General features: G+C 39.0%; 1 protein-coding gene across 2 annotated transcripts; it reads left to right on the top strand.

Moving 5' to 3' along the window:
* Positions 1 to 536: 536 nt before the first annotated feature.
* On the top strand, positions 537 to 18,516 carry Tra2b (transformer 2 beta homolog). 2 transcript variants are annotated; one of them, XM_021664052.2, is made up of 9 exons: positions 537 to 737; positions 11,098 to 11,231; positions 11,416 to 11,578; positions 12,490 to 12,678; positions 14,075 to 14,190; positions 16,087 to 16,170; positions 16,587 to 16,646; positions 16,994 to 17,064; positions 17,456 to 18,516. In XM_021664052.2, the coding sequence occupies exons 1-9, from the start codon at positions 702 to 704 to the stop codon at positions 17,464 to 17,466; spliced, it is 864 nt and encodes a 287-aa protein (XP_021519727.1). In that variant the 5' UTR covers positions 537 to 701; the 3' UTR covers positions 17,467 to 18,516. The 2 variants fall into 2 exon arrangements, with proteins under 2 accessions (XP_021519727.1, XP_021519726.1); XM_021664051.2 differs by having other exon boundaries at positions 538 to 737; positions 16,991 to 17,064.
* The last annotated feature ends 1,114 nt before the right edge of the window (positions 18,517 to 19,630 follow it).

The following is a 19,630-nucleotide window of genomic DNA, read 5'->3' as shown; positions in this document are numbered from 1 at the left end:
CTTTGTCTCAAACCTCATTTTTTTTTTGTTTTTTGTTTTTTTTCCTGAGACAGTGCTTCTCTGTGCTAGGCTTGAAGGCGTGCGGCACTATGCCTGGCTTAAACTGGGAGGCATTTTTAAATGAAGGTTTGTTTAGAAAGGAAAGATCTAGAACGAGGTCTAAATAAACGGAAGGAAAGAACCCACGGTGGGGCAGTGTTCCCTCCACAACAAAAACAGAACAAAAGGAGAGGAAACTAGTAAAGGCAGAACAAAGGCGTGGAGGAGAGCGAAGGCATCTCTTTCCTCCTCCCGCCCGGGACGGTTCCCTAGAAGCTTCCAGAAACGACTGCGGCACGACTGGTGACATCACAGCGTCCCACGGAGACCACGGCAGGCGGCCACAGTCCGAGAGAGACACCCGCTTTCCCGCCACGCCGCGGGCCTGGGCTCCAGGGGCGGGCCGCGAGCGCGGGGCGGGGCGGCGGACGTCACGTCCGGTCTGGGAAGCGCGCCTTCGGGGGAGTGGGCGGGGCCAGGTTAAAGAGCGCGGCGTCACATCCGGCCGCGTTAGACCGGTGCGGAGGCGGTGCGGAGCGCGTCTGCTCTGGGCGACTCTCAAAGTGTGGCGTCGCGCGGGGCCCACGGCGGAGCCTCTGTAAGGAAAGCGGGAGCGTGACAGCTTCGGTACAGGCCGGCAGCGGCGACAGCAGCCCGGAGACATGAGCGACAGCGGCGAGCAGAACTACGGCGAGCGGGTACGCGCGGGGCTGCGTGGGCGGCCGCGGTCCTACCTCGTCTCTCCTTTTTAGGCCTCCCCGGGCGGGTGTCAGGAGTCGGTGTCGGGAAGCCCGACGCTGGACGACGGCTCGGGTCGCCCGGGAGGCCGCCGGCGGGCCGTGCGCCACGTCCCCGGGCCGGCCGGGCCTTTTCCGGCGTCGTGCGGTTCCGTTGGACGTTGCCGGGGCGGGGTGGGGGGGGACGAGGGAGAGATTAAAAATGGCCGCGGCGTCCCCTCGGCGTGGGGGGATGGGGCCGTATCTCGTTTCGCCGTTGCTCTCCTGCGGAGCCGCGCCGCAGCCATCTTGGGCTCGCGGGCCGGGCGCGCTGCCAGAGGCACAAAATGGCGGAGCCGCCGCGGCGCCCCGCCGCCCGGCCTCGCCCCGGGGGGACGCCCGCCACGCGTGCCCGGGAGCGGGGCTGGCGCAGCCGCTCGGCCGAGGGCTTTGTGCTGCCGGAGCGGTTCTCTCCCCGTCGGGGTCCTCCACCGGGGCGGAACGCAAGGTCGTTGGGGGCTGCTGGGTGGATTCCCCCACCCCCCACCCACCCCCTCGCAGGGGAGTTGTGGAGGAGAGGGACCGTCGGCGAGGACTGCTCCCTCCGGAGGGTGGAATTCCGCTGGAGGTCGATCGGATGGTGCATAACGGGCCCCGGATTAGACAGACCCGGTCCCGGGACTTAACAAAGCGAGTGTGGCGCGGCTGTAGAGTGCAAGGTTTTAAAAGAACCGTCACGTGAAGATGCGGAAAGTATAGGGCTCGGGGAACGAGTAATTACAGTCCGAAAACTGCTTCCTGGAAGCACCATAAGGGTAATTGCCTGAACGCCTCGGGGCATTTTTTTTGTTTTCACAAAAAGCTACCCAGAAACAGGACAAGTCAAAACGGCTGGTGGAATATTGTGGGACTCTGCCGTGGTGAACTTGGAACCAAATCGGAGTAATTTGAACTAATCTGATGAGCTTCTTATCCCAAGGTAGTTTTTTAAGTTCGGTGTCAACCATTGTGTGCCTTGTCATTTTAAGGCATTCCTAAGGAAAGAAACAGATTGGGGGTGCGGAAGTAAGCCAGAGAATTATTTGTTGTGATAATGGGTATGGAACCTAGTCTCACGTGATGGGCGAGCCTCTAACACTGAACTGTATCCCAAAATTCTTTTAAATCCTTTTGAGCTCGTGTAGCCCACACGGTCCTGCCTCCCGAAGTTGAAATTGGTCTGTGTTAAGAATTAAAAGCAAGTAGTTTTTTGTTTTGGGATTAAATTGGTATGTGACATTTTTGTCCCTTGAAAAAATTTCAAAGTGTTAGTTATGGCACGTGCTGCTCGAGGAAAAAAGCAATCGAAGGAATGTGGGTACTATCTTGAAAGCTTAGAAATTGTTACCACTGTTTGAGGTGGGGTTACCCTGGCTAGTCTTTGACCCCAGGCATCCCCTGCATCTGCCTCCCTGGTGCTGGGGTTTAAGATGTGAACCACCACATCCGGCAGTCCTGGCTATATGATTGGAGGGAGAAGTATTAAAGATGGACTTTAAAAAGTGATCTCTTTCTAAACTTGGAAGTTGTGGAACACACATCAAAAACTTTTTTTGTGATGAGAGACCAGGGTTTCTCCTAGAATTGGCATTATGTAGTAGGCAAATCCTCTTGCCTGTGCCATCTGAGGGATTAAAGACTTGTGCCTCCACTGCTGGGCTAAGTTTGTTTGTTTGTTTAATGTGCGGTTTTTTAATGTGACACATTTGTACAGTTTTCACAGATGCCCAGAGGGTTTGTGAGCCACCTGGTGTGGGTCTTGGGAGGGGAACCTCATTTCTCCTAAAAGAGTAGTAGGTGCTCTTACCAGCTGAGCCAATTCTCCAGCCCTATATATACCACAGTTCTTTTGTTTTTTGTTTTTCGAGACAGGGTTTCTCTGTGTAGAGCCCTGGCTGTCCTGAACTTTTGTGGAGCCAGCTGGCCTTGAACTTCCTGCCTCTGCTTCCCAAGAGCTGGGATTAAAGGCATGTGCCACCACACTTAGCTACCTACACATTTTTGCTTGGTGATTTTTGCTTTCCATTTGGAATTTTGGGATGATTGGAAAACGGAATGACTTAGCTGAACTTGGCAAGAAGGGTTGCCAAAACAAAAGTTCAGAGACAAAGTTTAAAAGTATTTATGGGCAAGCCAGGCAGGGTGTTGCAGGTTTTGTAAATCCTAGTTACTTGTCCTGGGTAGGATCTAGAATTCAGGATATCCTGCTAAATTAGCAAGACTAAACATTTTCCCCTAAAAGGGCTGGTTGTATAACTCAGAATGCTTGCTTGCTATATACACTCACACACAGACAATGTAAGGTGACTCAAGGCCCCTGCATTTCATTCACAGACAAAGTAGAATGGCCACATCTGATTGGTTCACCCTTTTTTTTTTTTTTTTTTTTTTTTACAGTCTGTAAAAAGTCATGTTCAAAGTAATAGTCTTGGATATGCCTGGTATAACCAACCATCTCTGGAACCCAAAAATGAGTTTCATTGACTTCTAGGCCCTTAAACACATGAAGTCTTCGAGTTAATGTACATAGTATAAATTAAGTTACCCTGGAATCTTGGGATGACTTGTCTTCTTATGGACATGCCTACACTCAAACCCCTTAGTCTTCAAAAAAAAATTTTTTTTTACCCTAAGCAGACTATAATTGAGTGTGTGAAGGAAATTGTTCTTAGTTTGGTCACAAAATTTATTGGATGGATGTTAGCACTTAGCCCTCTTTCTCTATGCGTTCTCATCCTTTGCTACCTGTAGGATTTGTTGGTGGGAGATTGGCCCATTTTAAAGTCGGTCTGATAAAATCTTGTTTCTTCTAATACTTTTCTAAAATTACTCATTTTGTAAAGCACCTTTTCTTTGAAGAAAAAAAAACTGCCACTCTTTAGAAGTGTAAAGTAATCTTGAGGTTAATGTTTGAGACCCCAATAGTAGTAGTTCCAATATGGGGTATGAGACTTAAGCATTTTGATTGTCTACTTAGCTTTAAATTTCTGACCTCTTTGAGATTATGCATGTGAGTTTTTATCTTAAGAACCCAGAAACAGGATTGTACAAGATAGATAATTTCAAAGTTTTTGTTTGGTTATTTTATGACTACAATAGCCAAGAGGTTAAAGAAAAGCTTGGAGTTAGCAGATAAATACTTTGGTGGAATAGTAGCTGTTTTCTTTGAAACAGTGTGTGTTTGGAACTTAAGCACTTAACTGAATCAAGGAGTAACCTCTGGATGCTGTCCCATCAAATCGCCTTTTGAATTCTGCGATTTTTCTCTTCTGCTTAATCCTGTGATGTCTTTGTGTATTATGTGTATTTATCCCCTAACTCTTAAATTCTCGTTTTTAAAACTAAAGCTTCTATTTCTAAAATAATCACAGCCTTCACACATAGTTTCCATTAACAAAGGTTTGGATTGATGCCAAGTATGAGAAAATTGTTTGCAATATCTTTTATCATTGACTAGACAGGTTAGGTATAAGTCTTTTGAAACTGTTGAATCATTTTCTTTGGCTTAAATTACGAATGTTTACTAGTGTGAATATTGTCAGAATAGAAAGTGGTACTTTCAAGATGAAATTACAAATGATTTTATAAGGTAAGTACTACTGGTTTTGTTGAAAACTTGAAGAGGAATTCAGATACTGAGAGAGGTATTACTGGAATTTGTCTTGTTTGTACAGGCTTTTCTCCTTTTCTCTTCAGTAAAACCTCAAACCTAAATAACTATTTTCAAACTTGACTTCATAATTTGGCCAGGTTAATGATCAGAGAGCTACAGTGTATGTGTCCACCATTTTTTGTTGATCAGCATTTATATACAGCTGTTGTTTTCTAATAAGTTATGATGATTATTTTAGGAATTAATGCCTTTACATAGGTTATTGTAGGATGTGGGCCATACAGAATTAGGTGTTGCCACCATATACTTTTTAAATTTCAGATCAAAATTGACTACAGCAAATTATAGCCCCCAAATCATTGCTCTGAATTGGGTTTTGGAGACTATTTTCAGGTTACTTATTGGCATAGATTTTCACTTGGCAGTTTAGAGGGATGCTCCTTTGCATTAAAATTTTTGTGCTTATATAGTAGTAGATAAGAACTTTCAAACCAAAAGCATATATGTGCTTTCGACAGAAAATATTGTTCAGCATAAGTTTAAGGTGTGGGTTTTCCTCCATCCTTCTAATAGTTGCAAGGAAAAATTAGAGGACACCATGCCTGAAGTGTAGGCAGGGAGGATCAGGTCATTGGAGACCATTTTGGGCTTCATGAGACTGTCTCCAAAATAAAGCCCTTCTTCTATTTTAGTGTTGATCTTTCTGTAGCAAGGTAGAGTTTTTCTTCGCTTGTCTCATTTATTAAACTACTCCCTCAGTAATGTGTTTTTCTAAGTAGGGTCCTTTTTCAACCAAATGTATGTTAGCCCAATAGTTGATCTTGTAGTTTTATGAAGTGGCTGTTTGAGTTTAGCTAGGTATAAATAATCCTAAGTACAAATGTTGTTCAGCAGTGAAGAGTATAGGAGAAGGAAGACCTGGAAAGTGTTAATGAAGCAATACCCAAGTGGCCTCAATGTTAAAAAGTTGTGTCTTCTGAATCTAAGCCCTATGTATGTACATAATTAATAACCTTTAAGGAGGCCAGGCATTAAGGAAACCTGCTTGGGCATTCTGATTCCATGATTACATTTGTGCTGCCAGTAAACGTTCCCCATTGCATTTTAGTGATGGATATTATAGGAAAACCAATTATTTTGTGACTCCCTTAAATAAATAGCTATTAAAATGTTTCTAGATGAAACAGTAATTATGAAATACTTTAAAGACTTGACTTTTTTTTTTTTTTAAAGAAAATTTTATTTTTTTTTACCAGAAAAAATATAGGAGGAAATAAGACAGCATACAGAAATATACTTAGCAGGGTAAGAGAAAATTAGACTGTTTTACATTGGCAGTATTTTGCATAGTGTTCCAACAGTCTTCCAGTGTTGTATTAAAATTCAGTAATCTGCTTTAAAGTGGACTTTTAAAAAATAATTTGAGAAGGTTAACTGTAATTTTCTCATAACTTGCCACCTTTATGGACATTCAGAATAATGTTTTGTTAATAGAGGGTAAAATTTACGACAGAAGTTCTTTGGATATAACCACTGTTGGACAAGTTATTTTGCTTTTCTTTATACCTGTTGGCATGTAGTAGTTAACTTTTTAGTATCAGGATTTTAGTTCTAAATTTAATAATTAGACTATTCTCAGAATCACTAACGCACATTTTCCAAGGGTGGGTTGCATAGATCCAAATTGTCAGGTTTGCTGACATTGTCTGACAACGATCTTTTTAAATACACAGTAATGTGTCATTAAATACATTTCCTTATCCTACCTGTACAAGTCACAATACTGTAAACTTCAACCCCAGCCTTTGTCATGATTGTGCAGATGAGTTGTCCATGCTTTTCTTTCTTGCACCTTTGTATTGAAATGTGTCTCTTTTTTACTAGAGATGTGCTTTTGACACTTAGCATTTTCTCTTGAATACAATAAGTGTGAAATGTGATTAGTTTGTAAAAAGTGTTAAATGAACAGTAAATGTTCACTAGCCCACTTCACATTCACGTTAAGCATAGCATGATAAATTTATTTGGAATAGACAAATGATTACCATATACCAACAGGAAATTATGTAGTTTCAGTTTTTTGAGCTGCATACTTAGTATTTTTTAACTCCAAAACAACAAAAGGGATTTTTTTTTCTAGTTTCAGTTTTGGCACTGGATTTTATCCTGGAGTTTTAAAATATTCTTCATCCTGTTCTTTTTCTATTAAGGTTAATGTTGAAGAAGGAAAATGCGGAAGTCGCCATTTGACAAGTTTTATAAATGAGTATTTGAAGCTCAGGAATAAGTGAAGCTGAAATTTGAAAAAGTAAAAGAAAGAATGCATGCTAATTATCAGACCAGAAGTCCCACTTGTAGAATATTGAGCAATTTGTGTGAAGTGGGGAAGATGAAAGAAGTCAGAATTTGAAACGGAAGAATGAAGAAAAGAAATAAAAATGAAGTTAAGATAAGAAGTAATCTGGAATCAGAAAGCACTACGCTAAGTAATTACTAGTCTGTTTATGTGTCCCTGTATATTTTGCTAAACATGCATGCATTATTTGTTTAATAGAAGAAAATATATACAGGGTAAAGAAGTGACTTCCAAGGGAATCGTTTAAATTAGGTAATAACTCTTAATTTTAACTGCTTAGTCAAATGCTGGAAATGCAAATCTTTAAAAACAACTATTTGTAGTCAAATAGCAGGCAGTAGTGTGCTATCCGTCCTGGGTAATTGGCCTCCCATTTTCCCTTAGGCTTTTCATCTATTATACGCTGCTGGTTCTGGGGCATGAGTGAGTATGAGTTGGAACTGGTGGTGTTACTTAATGTCCTTTGGACTCTCAAAATGCACTGATTTTCTGCTTTGATACTGAACAGTGTACAGTAGAGTATTTTCTACTGGAAAATTCAAGACTGTCACTGGGATGATAATGGGACTAAACCCCCCAAATCCAGGCAGAGCATCTAATACTGTTGTTTATATTGTAATGGAAGCATTAGGTTTCCACATAGTATTTGTGGAAAGCTACAACCACTTAAGTCCTAATGTTGAGATCTACATGTGCCAAATAAGAATGACTCTTTATCTTGTTTCTGTTTAATGCCTGTTCCAACTGAATTAGTAAGGTTTTTGTTGAAGTATAGTAGCTTCCCTCAAAAAAAAAAAATGGGTCATGCAAGTGAAATAACTTATTCAAAGAATAGTAGTAGCTGGTACTTTGTTGCCTTTTCTATATCCTTAGTTCATTATAATGATCCTAAAGTAAACATTTTCTTCTAGTGTGCTATTCCAACTGAAAAAAGTCTTTGTTTTTGACTGAAATGATTAGCATAATGTTAATAACAAGTATACATAATCAGTAGCAAACAACTAATAGTTGTCTTCTCCATGCCGAATATTAAAGGTTATTATCTTAAAGCAATGGCAACTTTAAGTATTTTCTAAGTGTTGTCTGGTCTTTTAGAACTATTTGGAGACACTGACTTAAATGACCTTAAAGGATGCATGTTTTGTTGGTACACATTAGCCTATTGTCAATGCTCTTTTTATCTGTGCTTTTTACATAATTTCTGTATCTCGCAAAGAGAATGCAATGATCTCGTATAGGAAAATGTTGTTTTGTAAAACTAATTATCAGGTAATCGAGTGGTTTTAATTTTGACGTTTCCCAACTGTTTTTTGTTTTGTTTTGTTTTCCTCTTTGGATTGTATGGGGTCTCTTATGAACCATTGGGGATGCTTTTAAGCTCTGTTCACAGAGAAAACTGAATAGAATCAGAGGGCTGAAATAGCAGTTGGAATCAGGGAAGATGACTTTGCCAAAGAACCGTAGAAAACATTTAACTTCTGATGTTGAATTTGTGGGGCTTAAAAACATATTAAAGGTACTTTTTTTTTTTTTTTTTTTTTTGGATTAGAATACCTAACAAACTAAAAGCTGTTTAGAGCTATGTATTGTGAGTTGCTCTAGGGAGAGATTTTGTGCTTCTGAGCTGCTCTCAATGTAGAAAAGGCTTAAGATTTTTTTTTTTTAACTTGACCTGTTTTTTGCAGGTTGTGCACTAATTACAATGATGACTAAGATTTATTTGAGAGCATTTTTTTCTGGGAATTTTCTGGCATTGTTTTATGCTTTTAGGCATTGGTTATCTAGACTATGGTATAGTTCTTTTTGTAGTGTTTTATATGACTTTCTCAGTTGAATTCAAAATTAAAGGATTCATTCTCTTGGCTGGTTTATAGAGTCGTTTGTGCATTAAGCTTTAAAGATTAGTATAGGGTTGGATTTAGCTAATCACTGTTGAGTCTCATTTCTTCACACAAAAATCCTTCATATTTTTTTTCTTCACTGATTCAAGGTGGTCAAGGATTTAAGCTGGAAGGATTTAATGTCTTTAAACCTTGACTGCAAAGTTTAGAGATAGTGTTTTTGTTTGTTTGTCCTGTTAGTCCAACAGTGTGGCAGTATACAGAGAAGTAGGAATCTTTTGTATTCTGGTGCTTCCCCTCATTTCCAATCTAAGAAATTGTTGCTCAAAAATTATATCTGTGGCATAGCTTATTAGATTTGGAGGATGGGTGAAGTCTTAGAAGCTTTCTCAGCCATCTTTTAGCCTATTAGAATTTTAAGAAGAAACCTTATGTTGACTAATTTTCCATACTACAAATTTTGTTGTATCTCTGAGCAGATAGACAGCTGAAAATCTTCAGCTCGGGGTAAAACGTCTTAAAATGAAGCAACGGTCTGAAAGGGGAAATCTTTATTTTCTACCTCTTTATTCCTAGGCAAATTTGTGGCAGCTCTTTTATGTGCTTTTGGTTTTTGTTTTTTTTTTCCTGGCAAAATGCTTCATTTGGTTTCCAATTAAAGCTTCTGATTGTTCTGTGAAGTGTTCTTATAGGATTGGAATAAAGGCTTCTTATTAACTTTCTAGTTCCTTACTTCTGTTTTCTCTTAAACATTAGTTTTCCCCTGTAGTGAAGTAAAGATGGCAAAAACTACTATCAGTATAAGTTTTTGTTTATTTGTTAATCTAAGAAGAAAGTGAGGTAAGTTGCCTTACTTAATGTTTTGCTTGAACATATACAGGAAATCCAGTGGCTGGTTAATTGGGGAAGTCTCCCTCCCCACCAGCAGCAGTGTATCTTAAACTATATCTTAATATTTAAAGAAGCTGCTCTCACACACAGCTTATTTTAATCTGTAGTCAGTTATTTGTGGGGTGATAAAGGTCTGATAGAGAGGAAAGGTTGTCACATTACACTATATTTTGGTGTATATGTCATTCAAATATTTTCTAGGTTATTTAGGTCTTGGGTAGCTGAACTCTTCTTGTTGTCTTTATTCGTTTTACTTGAGGTTGTGTTGTATATGAAGCATATATTTTTTTGTGTGTGTCCTGAGCATGGAGGATGGATGCTAAATTGTTTCCCTTACTCTGTAAGTCACAGTTCTTGATTGCAAAATATTTTGGGAGCTAGAATTTAAGTTAATTTTTTATCATTTTGAGGATGTTCAGGCTATTCTGTCAAGGGAGAACCGTTGTGGTTACTTGATTTGGAAGTGTCTTTCATTTTAGTTTTGCTTTCCTTTTGGTGATTGTTGTTGCTGTACCTTAAGCAGAACCATTGACTAGACTATGCCTTTCAGTTTGCCTTAAAAAATGCTTTGTCATAGTGAAAGCTTAACTGTCTGGAGAGTGAGTACTGTCTCCCAATTAAATTTTTTGGATGCCTTTGTAGAATTGTTCTTTAATTTCTATTGCTATATATATGTGTGTCTTGTACTAATTGACACAAGCCTTTGGCTTATGAAGGCATTGTTCTGTTTAGCCATTTCTTTGCTTTTTAAATTTTAGTTTTTAGAGGTCTTGTTTGTCCATTAACTGGTAATTAGTTGGAGTTTTTGACAGGAAAACAAAGTACATGATAATTTGCTTAGGCATCTATGGAATTTTTTTTCTGGGCCCCTAGACAATAAGCTTCTGATTTTATCCATGTTTGAATGTGCCCTTTACATATCATTTCTACCTTTTCTCAGTTACCAGTTGTATTTTGCCTTGCCTCGTCTCAGTGTAGCCAGAAAAGGATCTTTGCCACCTTCTCTACTCTTACAGTTTACTGTCTTGCTCTGTTCTTAGCTCCTTTGTTTGCTCTGTTTTTGAAGAAGGCTCCATGTACAGTAAAAACAAGAACTTAACCAGGTTTTCTATCCATCAAGTAGTTTCTGCATTCAGCTAGAGTTCTTATACTTTCAGAGCTTGAAATTTAAGTTTATCCTACTGCTTTCGCCCCACATTCAACCAACCATAACTTGAAAGTTTTATAAACTTTGTAGGGTTTTGTTGATAGCAGCTTACTGGATGGAGTAGAATAGGCTTCGTAATTAAAGTTTCTTTCGAAGTCTATGTAGCATTCCTCAATATATAACCCTTAGGCAGGTCTTTAACAGTCTGACACCTTTTAAGGGAGTGGAGTTAGATAATTCTTATCCCTGCTCCAGAAAGGTGGAAGAAAAGAACTAATTGACTCATGTCAGTTGAAGCAATGAAACTATTATACCAGGTATACTCAATTCCTGCCCTCACATATTTTCTCTTTGGAAGAGGATTGCTCTCCTTGGCCATTTATCTCACAGAAGCTTATTTGTTTTTACGTTTCCCCAAAAGTATACAAATTAAAACTTTTGACATCTGCATGTAGGAATCCCGTTCTGCTTCCAGAAGTGGAAGTGCTCACGGATCAGGGAAGTCTGCGCGGCATACCCCTGCAAGGTCTCGCTCCAAAGAAGATTCCAGGCGTTCTAGATCCAAGTCAAGGTCCAGATCTGAGTCTAGGTAAGAAAGACCATTTTGTGGTTTAATAAGAAACTAAGGACACTATTTGTTGGTCTATTTAATGTCAGTATTAGAAATGAGAAGCAGAAGACTGAAACTACTACTCTAGAATAATAAAAGAATTGAAAGGCATATCTATTTCAGTTATTTAGTTGTAATTCCAAAGACTTCTGTTGTCTTGTAGGTCTAGATCCAGAAGAAGTTCTAGAAGGCATTATACAAGGTCACGATCTCGATCCCGCTCCCATAGACGATCCCGGAGCAGGTCTTACAGTCGAGACTATCGCAGACGCCACAGCCACAGCCATTCTCCCATGTCTACTCGGAGGCGTCATGTTGGGAACCGGGTAAGATTTGTGAAGTGCTATGTACCGAACCCAGGTTATTCTATACAGTAGGCTATTGAGTATTCTACCACTGAGATGCACCCCCAGCCCAAAGACATTTTTGGAATGCTGTACTACTTGATCTTTTTCTTGACAGTAGGGTTCTAGTACTACATTGGGATGTAATTTCCCTAGTAAGTCATGTTGTCCCATCCCAGTCTTCTGGGTAAAATTACTGGAACCTTTTGACATTGTTATGGCTGAAATGCTTATAATGTAGGAGTAGAATTTAGTTTACTAATACTGGCTGTTTTATAGTTGTTTAAATAACCTGTTATACCTTGTTGGGTTTCATACAAGATCACTTGATTTCAGCTATTAGACATTCAGAAGGATTATTGGAAAAGCTTATAAATAATTTATGAAGCTTAATATTTGCTTCATCCTTGGTTTGATGTCTTGCTCCACTTTGTTACCCCATCTATTATTAATAATATTACTTTTTAAATCTTAATGTTCTTAGTTTGAAAATTAAATTTTCCAGTGTCTATAATTAAAGTACTCAAATGCTCTGTAAGTAGTTGTTACATACGTTGTACAGTTTATTCTATCCTCTATATACCAGGCTGGCCTCAATATGCCACAAATGTTTTGCAAGATAAACTGGTGCTTAGTCTAATTCTAATCATTTGTCGTTTTTGTGCACTAGTTTTAATCCTTCCCTTGTCTATCCTACCTTCTTTAGGTTTATGTTAGGTTTTTTTTGTTTTGTTTTTTGTTTTTACTTTATGCTGTGCTGACACTCCCTCTGTAGAGCATAACTGCTCTCAAATTCATCTGCCTCTGGAGTGCTGGGATTAAAGGTGTGTGCCACCATCGCTGGTCTTAGCTAGAATTTCAAAGGTTAAGAATCTCTGTTTCTGTTTTCCTAGGCAAATCCTGACCCCAACTGTTGTCTTGGAGTATTTGGGTTGAGCTTGTACACCACAGAAAGAGATCTAAGAGAAGTGTTCTCTAAATATGGCCCTATTGCTGATGTGTCTATAGTGTATGACCAGCAGTCTAGACGTTCAAGAGGATTTGCCTTTGTATATTTTGAAAATGTAGATGATGCCAAGGAAGTAAGTAAAAGTTTACTTGTTCTTTATTTAATTAAATGCCAATCCTGTTAACTGTGTTCTGATGACCAGGCGATTGACAAAGACGGTTTCTGTTTTTTATAATATAAATTTTGGATTTAAGTTGTACAACTAGTTTTGAGTTAAACAATTTTTGTTTGGAATATATTTATTGAATTCAGTGATGTTCTGAACTTACTCTTAGCCTTCTGTTGTGCAGAATAACAAGCAAAGTTTGACTTGGGAAAATCAGTCTTGATGCTTTTAGTATTTAGTTCTAAGGTACTGGCTTTAGCCCAGTGCACTCTACTCCTGACATTATTTTGAAATAAATTCCAACATATGACTTGCTGTTTCTGTAATGCTATATTGATAAAGTAAACCATGAAGTTTAGTAAAGAATTTTTGGTAAAGAAAGACCTATTTTCTAAGAGTACTTGTTGGCAAATAAGTTAATTAATTTTGGTTTTTGCCTGACTCAAAAGAAAGTGAGAATGTGGTTCACGATTGTGGTGCTTTAAATTTTAGATTTTTAATTTGTGTGTCTATGGGTGTTTGGCCTACATGGATATCTTTGCACGCTTGTGTGCAATGTCAGTGGAGGCCAGAAGAGGGAGTCAGATCTCCTGAGCCATCTCTCCAGTCCAAAGGAAAGCAGCTAATAACAGGAACATTGTTCTTGAGACCAAGAGTTGAGCTTTACCTGGAATTTTATGCAGTGGTTCTTCTCATAAATAATTTTATCTCACCAAAAAAATTAGATATGCTTATAAAAATGATACTGGAGTTTTACAGAGCCTTCTAATAGGCCAAAAGATACTCATATGACTAGTTCCACTAATAGTCCTTGACAGTATCAACCTAAAATTTTTTTTTTTTTTTTTGGCGCTAAAAACTCGAGAATGAAAAGATATATATGCCTTTTCATTGAAGCTTTTGGCTTACACAACAAGCATTTTGAATCATAGACTGTCAGTGACAATTTATTTTCTTATTCCAAAAAGCCGTGTATAAAGGAGAACATTTGGGCTCTGTTCAGCAAGTGTTAATTTATGGGTATTGAAATTTGGTTTTTGTAGATGTTAGTGTGCTATATGTGTGTGTGATCCCAGCACTTAGGATGTCAGAGACTAAGGGATTAGCTAAATAAACACCTAAATTTATAGGTAGGTAAAATATTTTGTGGGTCATGTATGCTGATGGTGTTCTGCATACTTTAATTTTTGTGACTACTTTTAGTAAGTAAATTTGTAGTAGAGGGATAACCTATTTATATAAATTGTGTGGTTTTTGTTTGGCCAACCTTAGAAACTAAATGCAAAGTCTACTCAGTCTTAAATAGCTATAAGTAAGAGGCAGTGTCCAGGATTTTATGTAACAATTTATTTATCTTTTAAAGGCTAAAGAACGTGCCAATGGAATGGAGCTTGATGGACGTAGAATTAGGGTTGATTTCTCAATAACAAAAAGGCCTCATACCCCAACACCAGGGATTTATATGGGGAGACCCACTTAGTAAGTATAACTTCTTTATTTGAGGGTGGATGGGTACTTGGAATGATTTAGAGGTGCGTGTTGGATGTAATCCTCTTATCACGCCCCATCTTTTTTACCACCAATCTCTTGACATCTTTTTAGAAGAAATAATTAAATACTGTGTATATATGCACCCATATGCATGTAAGGTTCAGGAGACAACTTTGTAGTCAATTTCCTTAACTTTTACATGTGTTCTGGAGAATATCTCAATCTTCCACCTTGCTGTTCATGTCATCTTTCCCTAGATTGAAAATCTCCCAACTCCTCAGAACTCTCCGCCTTCCATTCTCATGCCCTCTTTTTTTCCCCCTTTATTTAAAAAAAATGCACTGTTATTTTTATATACAGCACAGTTAGTACATCTGGTGTACCAAGTATGTGGCCACCTACTAGATTATGGTCAATTTACCAAGTATCACACCTTCCTAGAAACCTGACTTCTCCAGAATAGGGGTAGGGCTTTGGGAGGAACTTCTCCCTTTATGCAGGTAACTACAGTTACTCCTAGCCCATAAGTGCAATGGTACTATCTTGTTTATACAGTACAGTTTTGAGATAATTCTCCCCCTTCTGTAGCTTTAGTCTTTCTACTTCCGTTTCCTTGGTGTTTGAGCCTGAGGAAGGGAATAGATACCAGGGTCTCATGCTTGAGCATTCTGTAGACACTTAGTCTGTTGTCCAATGCCAAAAGAAGCTTAGGATTGGTGTGCTGAAATTCATGGGTCCCAGCTTACGCTTTGAGGCAGTGTTTCAATGAATCTAGAGCTTATTGATAGGCTACAGTGAGCCTCTGATCTTGTCTATCATTATAATTTATGTGGGTGCTGAGGACCTATTCAAGACCCCTCACTTGTGCAGCAAACATTCTACCCATTGAACCATCTCTAAAACATCTGAACGAAATCCTTCTTTAATAAAAATCGTGGGCCATTTAATAGTAGATGTTAGGGAACATCTTTGTGCACATTATACTTCCATCCTTGCATGAGTTCAAGAGATTCACTTGGATTGTTAGAATATCTTCACCCAATTTAATTTTGTGTGTGTATGAGTTTCGGTGAGCATATAGACACAGGGCTTATGTGGCTAGCAGGACAACCTTTAGGTACCCTCACTTTACATCTTGTTTAAAGAGTCTTCATGTTTACTGTGGCAGCCTGTCAGACCTTTAAACTCCCGGGGATAAGTGGGCATGCTCTGGGGTGCTTGGCATGGAGTCTTGTGATTAGTGCCCAGGTGCTCATGTCTGTAAGTGCTTACCTCACTCAGTCTCAGCCTTAAGTTAATGTAGTGTTTTAAAGCCAGGATCTTAGCTGGGCAGTGATGACTCAAGTTTATTCCCAGCACTTGTTAGGCAGAGGCAGGTAGATCTCAAGAGTTTGATGCCAACCTGGTCTACAGAGTGAATTTCAGGACAGTCAGGGCTACACCTTCTCAAAACAACAAAAATAAAACAAAAGGCAGGGTCTTGCCGGATAATCCAGCCTGGCCTCAAATTAATAGATATTTTCCCTTAGAAAAGATAGGTGACAGTATGTCCACCGGTTTGTTGACTTTTTAGTAAGAAGTCAGTTGGATTTGTGTACACCTAAAATCAAAAGATTGCATATGGATATACACTTAAAATTAGTATGACAAGGAAAAAGAAAAGAACTATATAGAAATACTTTTCAGCTAACATACTTATAAAGGTCTGTTATTAGACAGCTTCAGTTTTTGTGCAGGAGAACCAAAGGCATTTGTTTAATCATTTTCGTAGGTTTGAGTTGACTTCTGCTGTCAGGATCAGTTTTTATTAGCAAAGTTATAACCTAAAACAAAACAAACTATGGTGATTACTTGATTTACTAAAAAATATGTTGTCATTCATAGTGGCAGCTCACGCCGCCGGGACTACTATGACAGAGGATATGATCGGGGTTATGATGATCGGGATTATTACAGCAGATCATACAGGTAAGCGGGATAGGAGTTAGTCTCTGCTTAAACCACCATAAGAATCCTAAACTTTTAAAAAATAACCAATAGGATGTAGGCCAAAATTTAAGCGTTATTGGTGTATATTGGATGCCTGTTGAATTTTGAAATAGGAATCAAAGAAATTAAACTTGGTGAGCTAATAAAAGTCCATCTCCTGACTTTTCTTTGGTTCTGGGTATCTCATTCAGATTGTTAATATCTAGGCAGAAATCATCAACCGGTAATACTAAGCCGTTAGTGTAAACTTATGTAAAGTATGGATCACAACTCTTAGCTTACTCATTGGTGTGATATGCATGCCTTTTGGTTGAGGTTTTTTTTCCTACGGAAGTATGTGTTTAAGATCTGAACTCCAGAATTTTAGCAAACACAATTTACTTCTGTCTTTACAGAGGAGGCGGTGGAGGAGGCGGCGGATGGAGAGCTGCTCAAGACAGGGATCAGATTTACAGGTGTGCCAGAGGGTTTTTAAGTCTGGGTATAGTAGAGTGCTTGTAGATCTGTTTGCTGGTAACTTGGGCAAAGTGGCATGACAGAAGATTTGGTTGTTTCTTACTGAGACAAGGTATCTGTGATGTCCTGGAACTCAAACTACCTCAGTTCTGTCTCCCGATTGCTGGGATTATAAAAGCCTGACTACAGTGCCTGGCCCCTTTTAACGTTTATTTGGCATCAGAACTTAATATATTTTAAAAGTTTTTGGGGAACCTTCCAGGTTGGGAACTAGCAAAAGTTTGGCTTTGTGTTACTAGCTTAATATGTCTAGATGTAGATACAGTCTTCAATTTCTTTACAGAAGGCGGTCACCTTCTCCTTACTATAGTCGTGGAGGATACAGGTCACGTTCCAGATCCCGATCCTACTCACCTCGTAAGTTACCTTGATGGGCTTATATGTTTTAATTTGCTGGAGTTGAATTATTTTGTAAATTTTCAAGTCCAGGGTGGTCTGGAACACGGAGTAATCCTCCTTCCTCTGTCTGCCTAAGTGCTGGGATTATAGGCCTGTGCCGCCGAGCCTGGCTAAAGTCATTATAGACAGTTGGGAGCTGCCATGTGGGTGTTAGGAATTGAACCCTGGTCCTCTGGAAAAACAGTCCATTCTCTTAACCTCTGGGCCATCTTTCCAGCCCTTTTTTTTTTTATTTCTTATTTATACAATAATCTAATATTAATGCTTGAATGAAAATCTTATTCATGGGAGAGATTTTCAGGTTTTAAAAAAATCTCCCATTTTAATACATGTTTTGTTTTCCTTCCAGGTCGCTATTAAAGCATGAAGTTGAAGGCTTTCTGAAACCTGCCATCGAGCTGGGATATTGTTTGTGGACAATATTTTCTATTGTCTCCTGTTTAAAAAGTGAACAGTGCCTAGTGAAGTTAGGTGACTTTTACACCTTTTATGATGACTACTTTTGGTGGAGTTGAAATGCTGTTTTCATTCTGCATTTGTGTAGTTCGGTGCTTTGTTCAAAGTTAAGTGTTTTCAGAAAAGTATGTTTTGCATGTATTTTTTTACAGTCCAAATTTTGACTGCTGAGAAGTTTCTATTGTACAAAACTTCATTTAAAAGGTTTTTCTACTGAATCCAGGGTATTCTGAAGATCGAAGCCTGTGTGTAAAATGCTACCAAATGGCAAAAAGCAACAATAAACAAGTTTGATTTTTACTTTTCTTTCTAAATATCAATGCTTAACCAGAACCATTCTTAAGTTATCAGTAAAGAATTTTAAGATAATGATGTTTTCTTTCAGGAGTCCATGAAACTTGCCATATTCAATATACCTGCAATTAAGTGTTAAAAATATGCTGTAACTCTGTGCTGTTAGTATTAGAGCAAAAATCTTTCCATACAGCAGATACTTAATGCTTACATTATTGTGGATTTGTCGTCCTTTATGTAATCTGTATTATATATAGCAGGGGATAAGAGCTACAGATACACGCCTTTAAAAGGCTGTTTCTTAAGGCTGTTACAAGAAAATAACGGTATTTCAACTAGTTATCAACAAGTGACAATACATTCCACCACGTACTCTTGTTCTTCTAGCTTTTAGACTATATGAAAATACTGGGTGCTTCAAAGTATGGAATGAGAGAAGGGATCACCACAACTGTGTCATGGATGAAACTGAAGACTGCCTGTTCATTTTTTAAATATTATTTTCAGGTCCTTTGCTTACCAAAGGAGGCCCAATTCACTCAAATGTTTTGAGAACTGTTGAAATAAACGCAAAGAGAAAAATTGCTGATGCAGCTTGTTTTACAAAGAAGTGTTGGTTTCTTTTAATTTTCGCTATTGTAATTAAAGTTCTGTAGTTTATTTAGTGTTGGGTACAGTGTTGTTCTTGCTTCAGGATAACATACTGTATGCTTTTTTAAAAATATGTTTCTCACAATTATCAGCCAAGTAGATACTGGAATGAGCATTGTATGAGGTTTGTTTCCATTTAAGGCTGTTACAAGCAGGGCTAGCCTATAGTCTTATTTTAAGCACTTGGATATTACTTAGTACAGGTTTTTCCTCAAGTGCTGCATATTGTAGTTTGCTTGGATTAACCAGATACAGTGCCAAGATCCACACCTATGTATGTGGGGACCTTGCCTTATATATCTCTTGATGCTCCATTACTGTGGGCTTTAACCTAGAACTTAAAGCCTGCAAAGCAAGCACTCTGAGCTACAGCCTCAGCCCTAAGGTAGGGAACATGGTGTTACAGCAGTCTTGCATAAAGAAGACCAAGCATTGTGGGACTATTTGGAAGTTCCCAGTAAATCTCATTGAACTAACCTGCTAACCAATATTCTTTAAAAAATGTCCTCCTGCCCTCTCAAGAGTTTTTTGGGTTTGGAGTATATGTTTTTGAGATGATTTCTTTGATGAGTCCTGCCTATCCTAGAGTTTGGTGTATAGAGCTGGCTGGCCTCAAACTCCTGATTCCTGAGTGATGGGATTAAAGGCTTACACCACCCTGCCTAGCCGGGGACCCTGGACACATAGGGTTTTAGGGTTTTTCTTTCTCTGGCTGTTCTGGAACTCCATCTGTAGACTAAGGCTGACTTCTAACTCACAAAGATCTCCCTCCCTGCCTTTGCCTCCTGAGTGCTGGGATTAAAAGTGTGCACCACTGCCAAGTTCTATGCACAGCTTTGCCAAAGACTTTCAGTATAGAATTTTTTTTTTTTAAGGCTGAATGTGGTAACACATGTGTTTTGGTTTAGGTGTTTTTTCCTTCTGTTTCTTTGAGACAGGGTTTAGGGTTTCTCTCTGAATCCTTGGCTGTCCTAAACTCACTTTGTAGACCAGGCTGGCCTCAAACTTAAGATTTGCCAGCCTCTACCTCCCAGGGTACTGGGATTACAGGCACTTGCCACCATCCCTGGCTTTAGCAGTCAAGAGAGGCAGGCAAATTTCTATGTGTTTGAGTCCAGAATTG

Source organism: Meriones unguiculatus, chromosome 17 (assembly GCF_030254825.1).
Source record: "Meriones unguiculatus strain TT.TT164.6M chromosome 17, Bangor_MerUng_6.1, whole genome shotgun sequence".
Lineage (NCBI taxonomy): Eukaryota > Metazoa > Chordata > Mammalia > Rodentia > Muridae > Meriones > Meriones unguiculatus.
The sequence above is the reverse complement of the archived record's forward strand: the minus strand, read 5'-3'. Positions and strand labels throughout refer to the sequence as shown.

What these genes read in the sequence shown, in the direction of transcription:
- Tra2b (XM_021664051.2), top strand. Translation starts at nt 702, where the DNA reads ATGAGCGACAGCGGCGAGCAGAACTACGGCGAGCGG. An exon ending in AGGTCCAGATCTGAGTCTAG is followed by an intron (nt 11,232 to 11,415) that starts GTAAGAAAGACC and finishes GTTGTCTTGTAG; the next exon opens with GTCTAGATCCAGAAGAAGTT. An exon ending in TATTACAGCAGATCATACAG is followed by an intron (nt 16,171 to 16,586) that starts GTAAGCGGGATA and finishes CTGTCTTTACAG; the next exon opens with AGGAGGCGGTGGAGGAGGCG.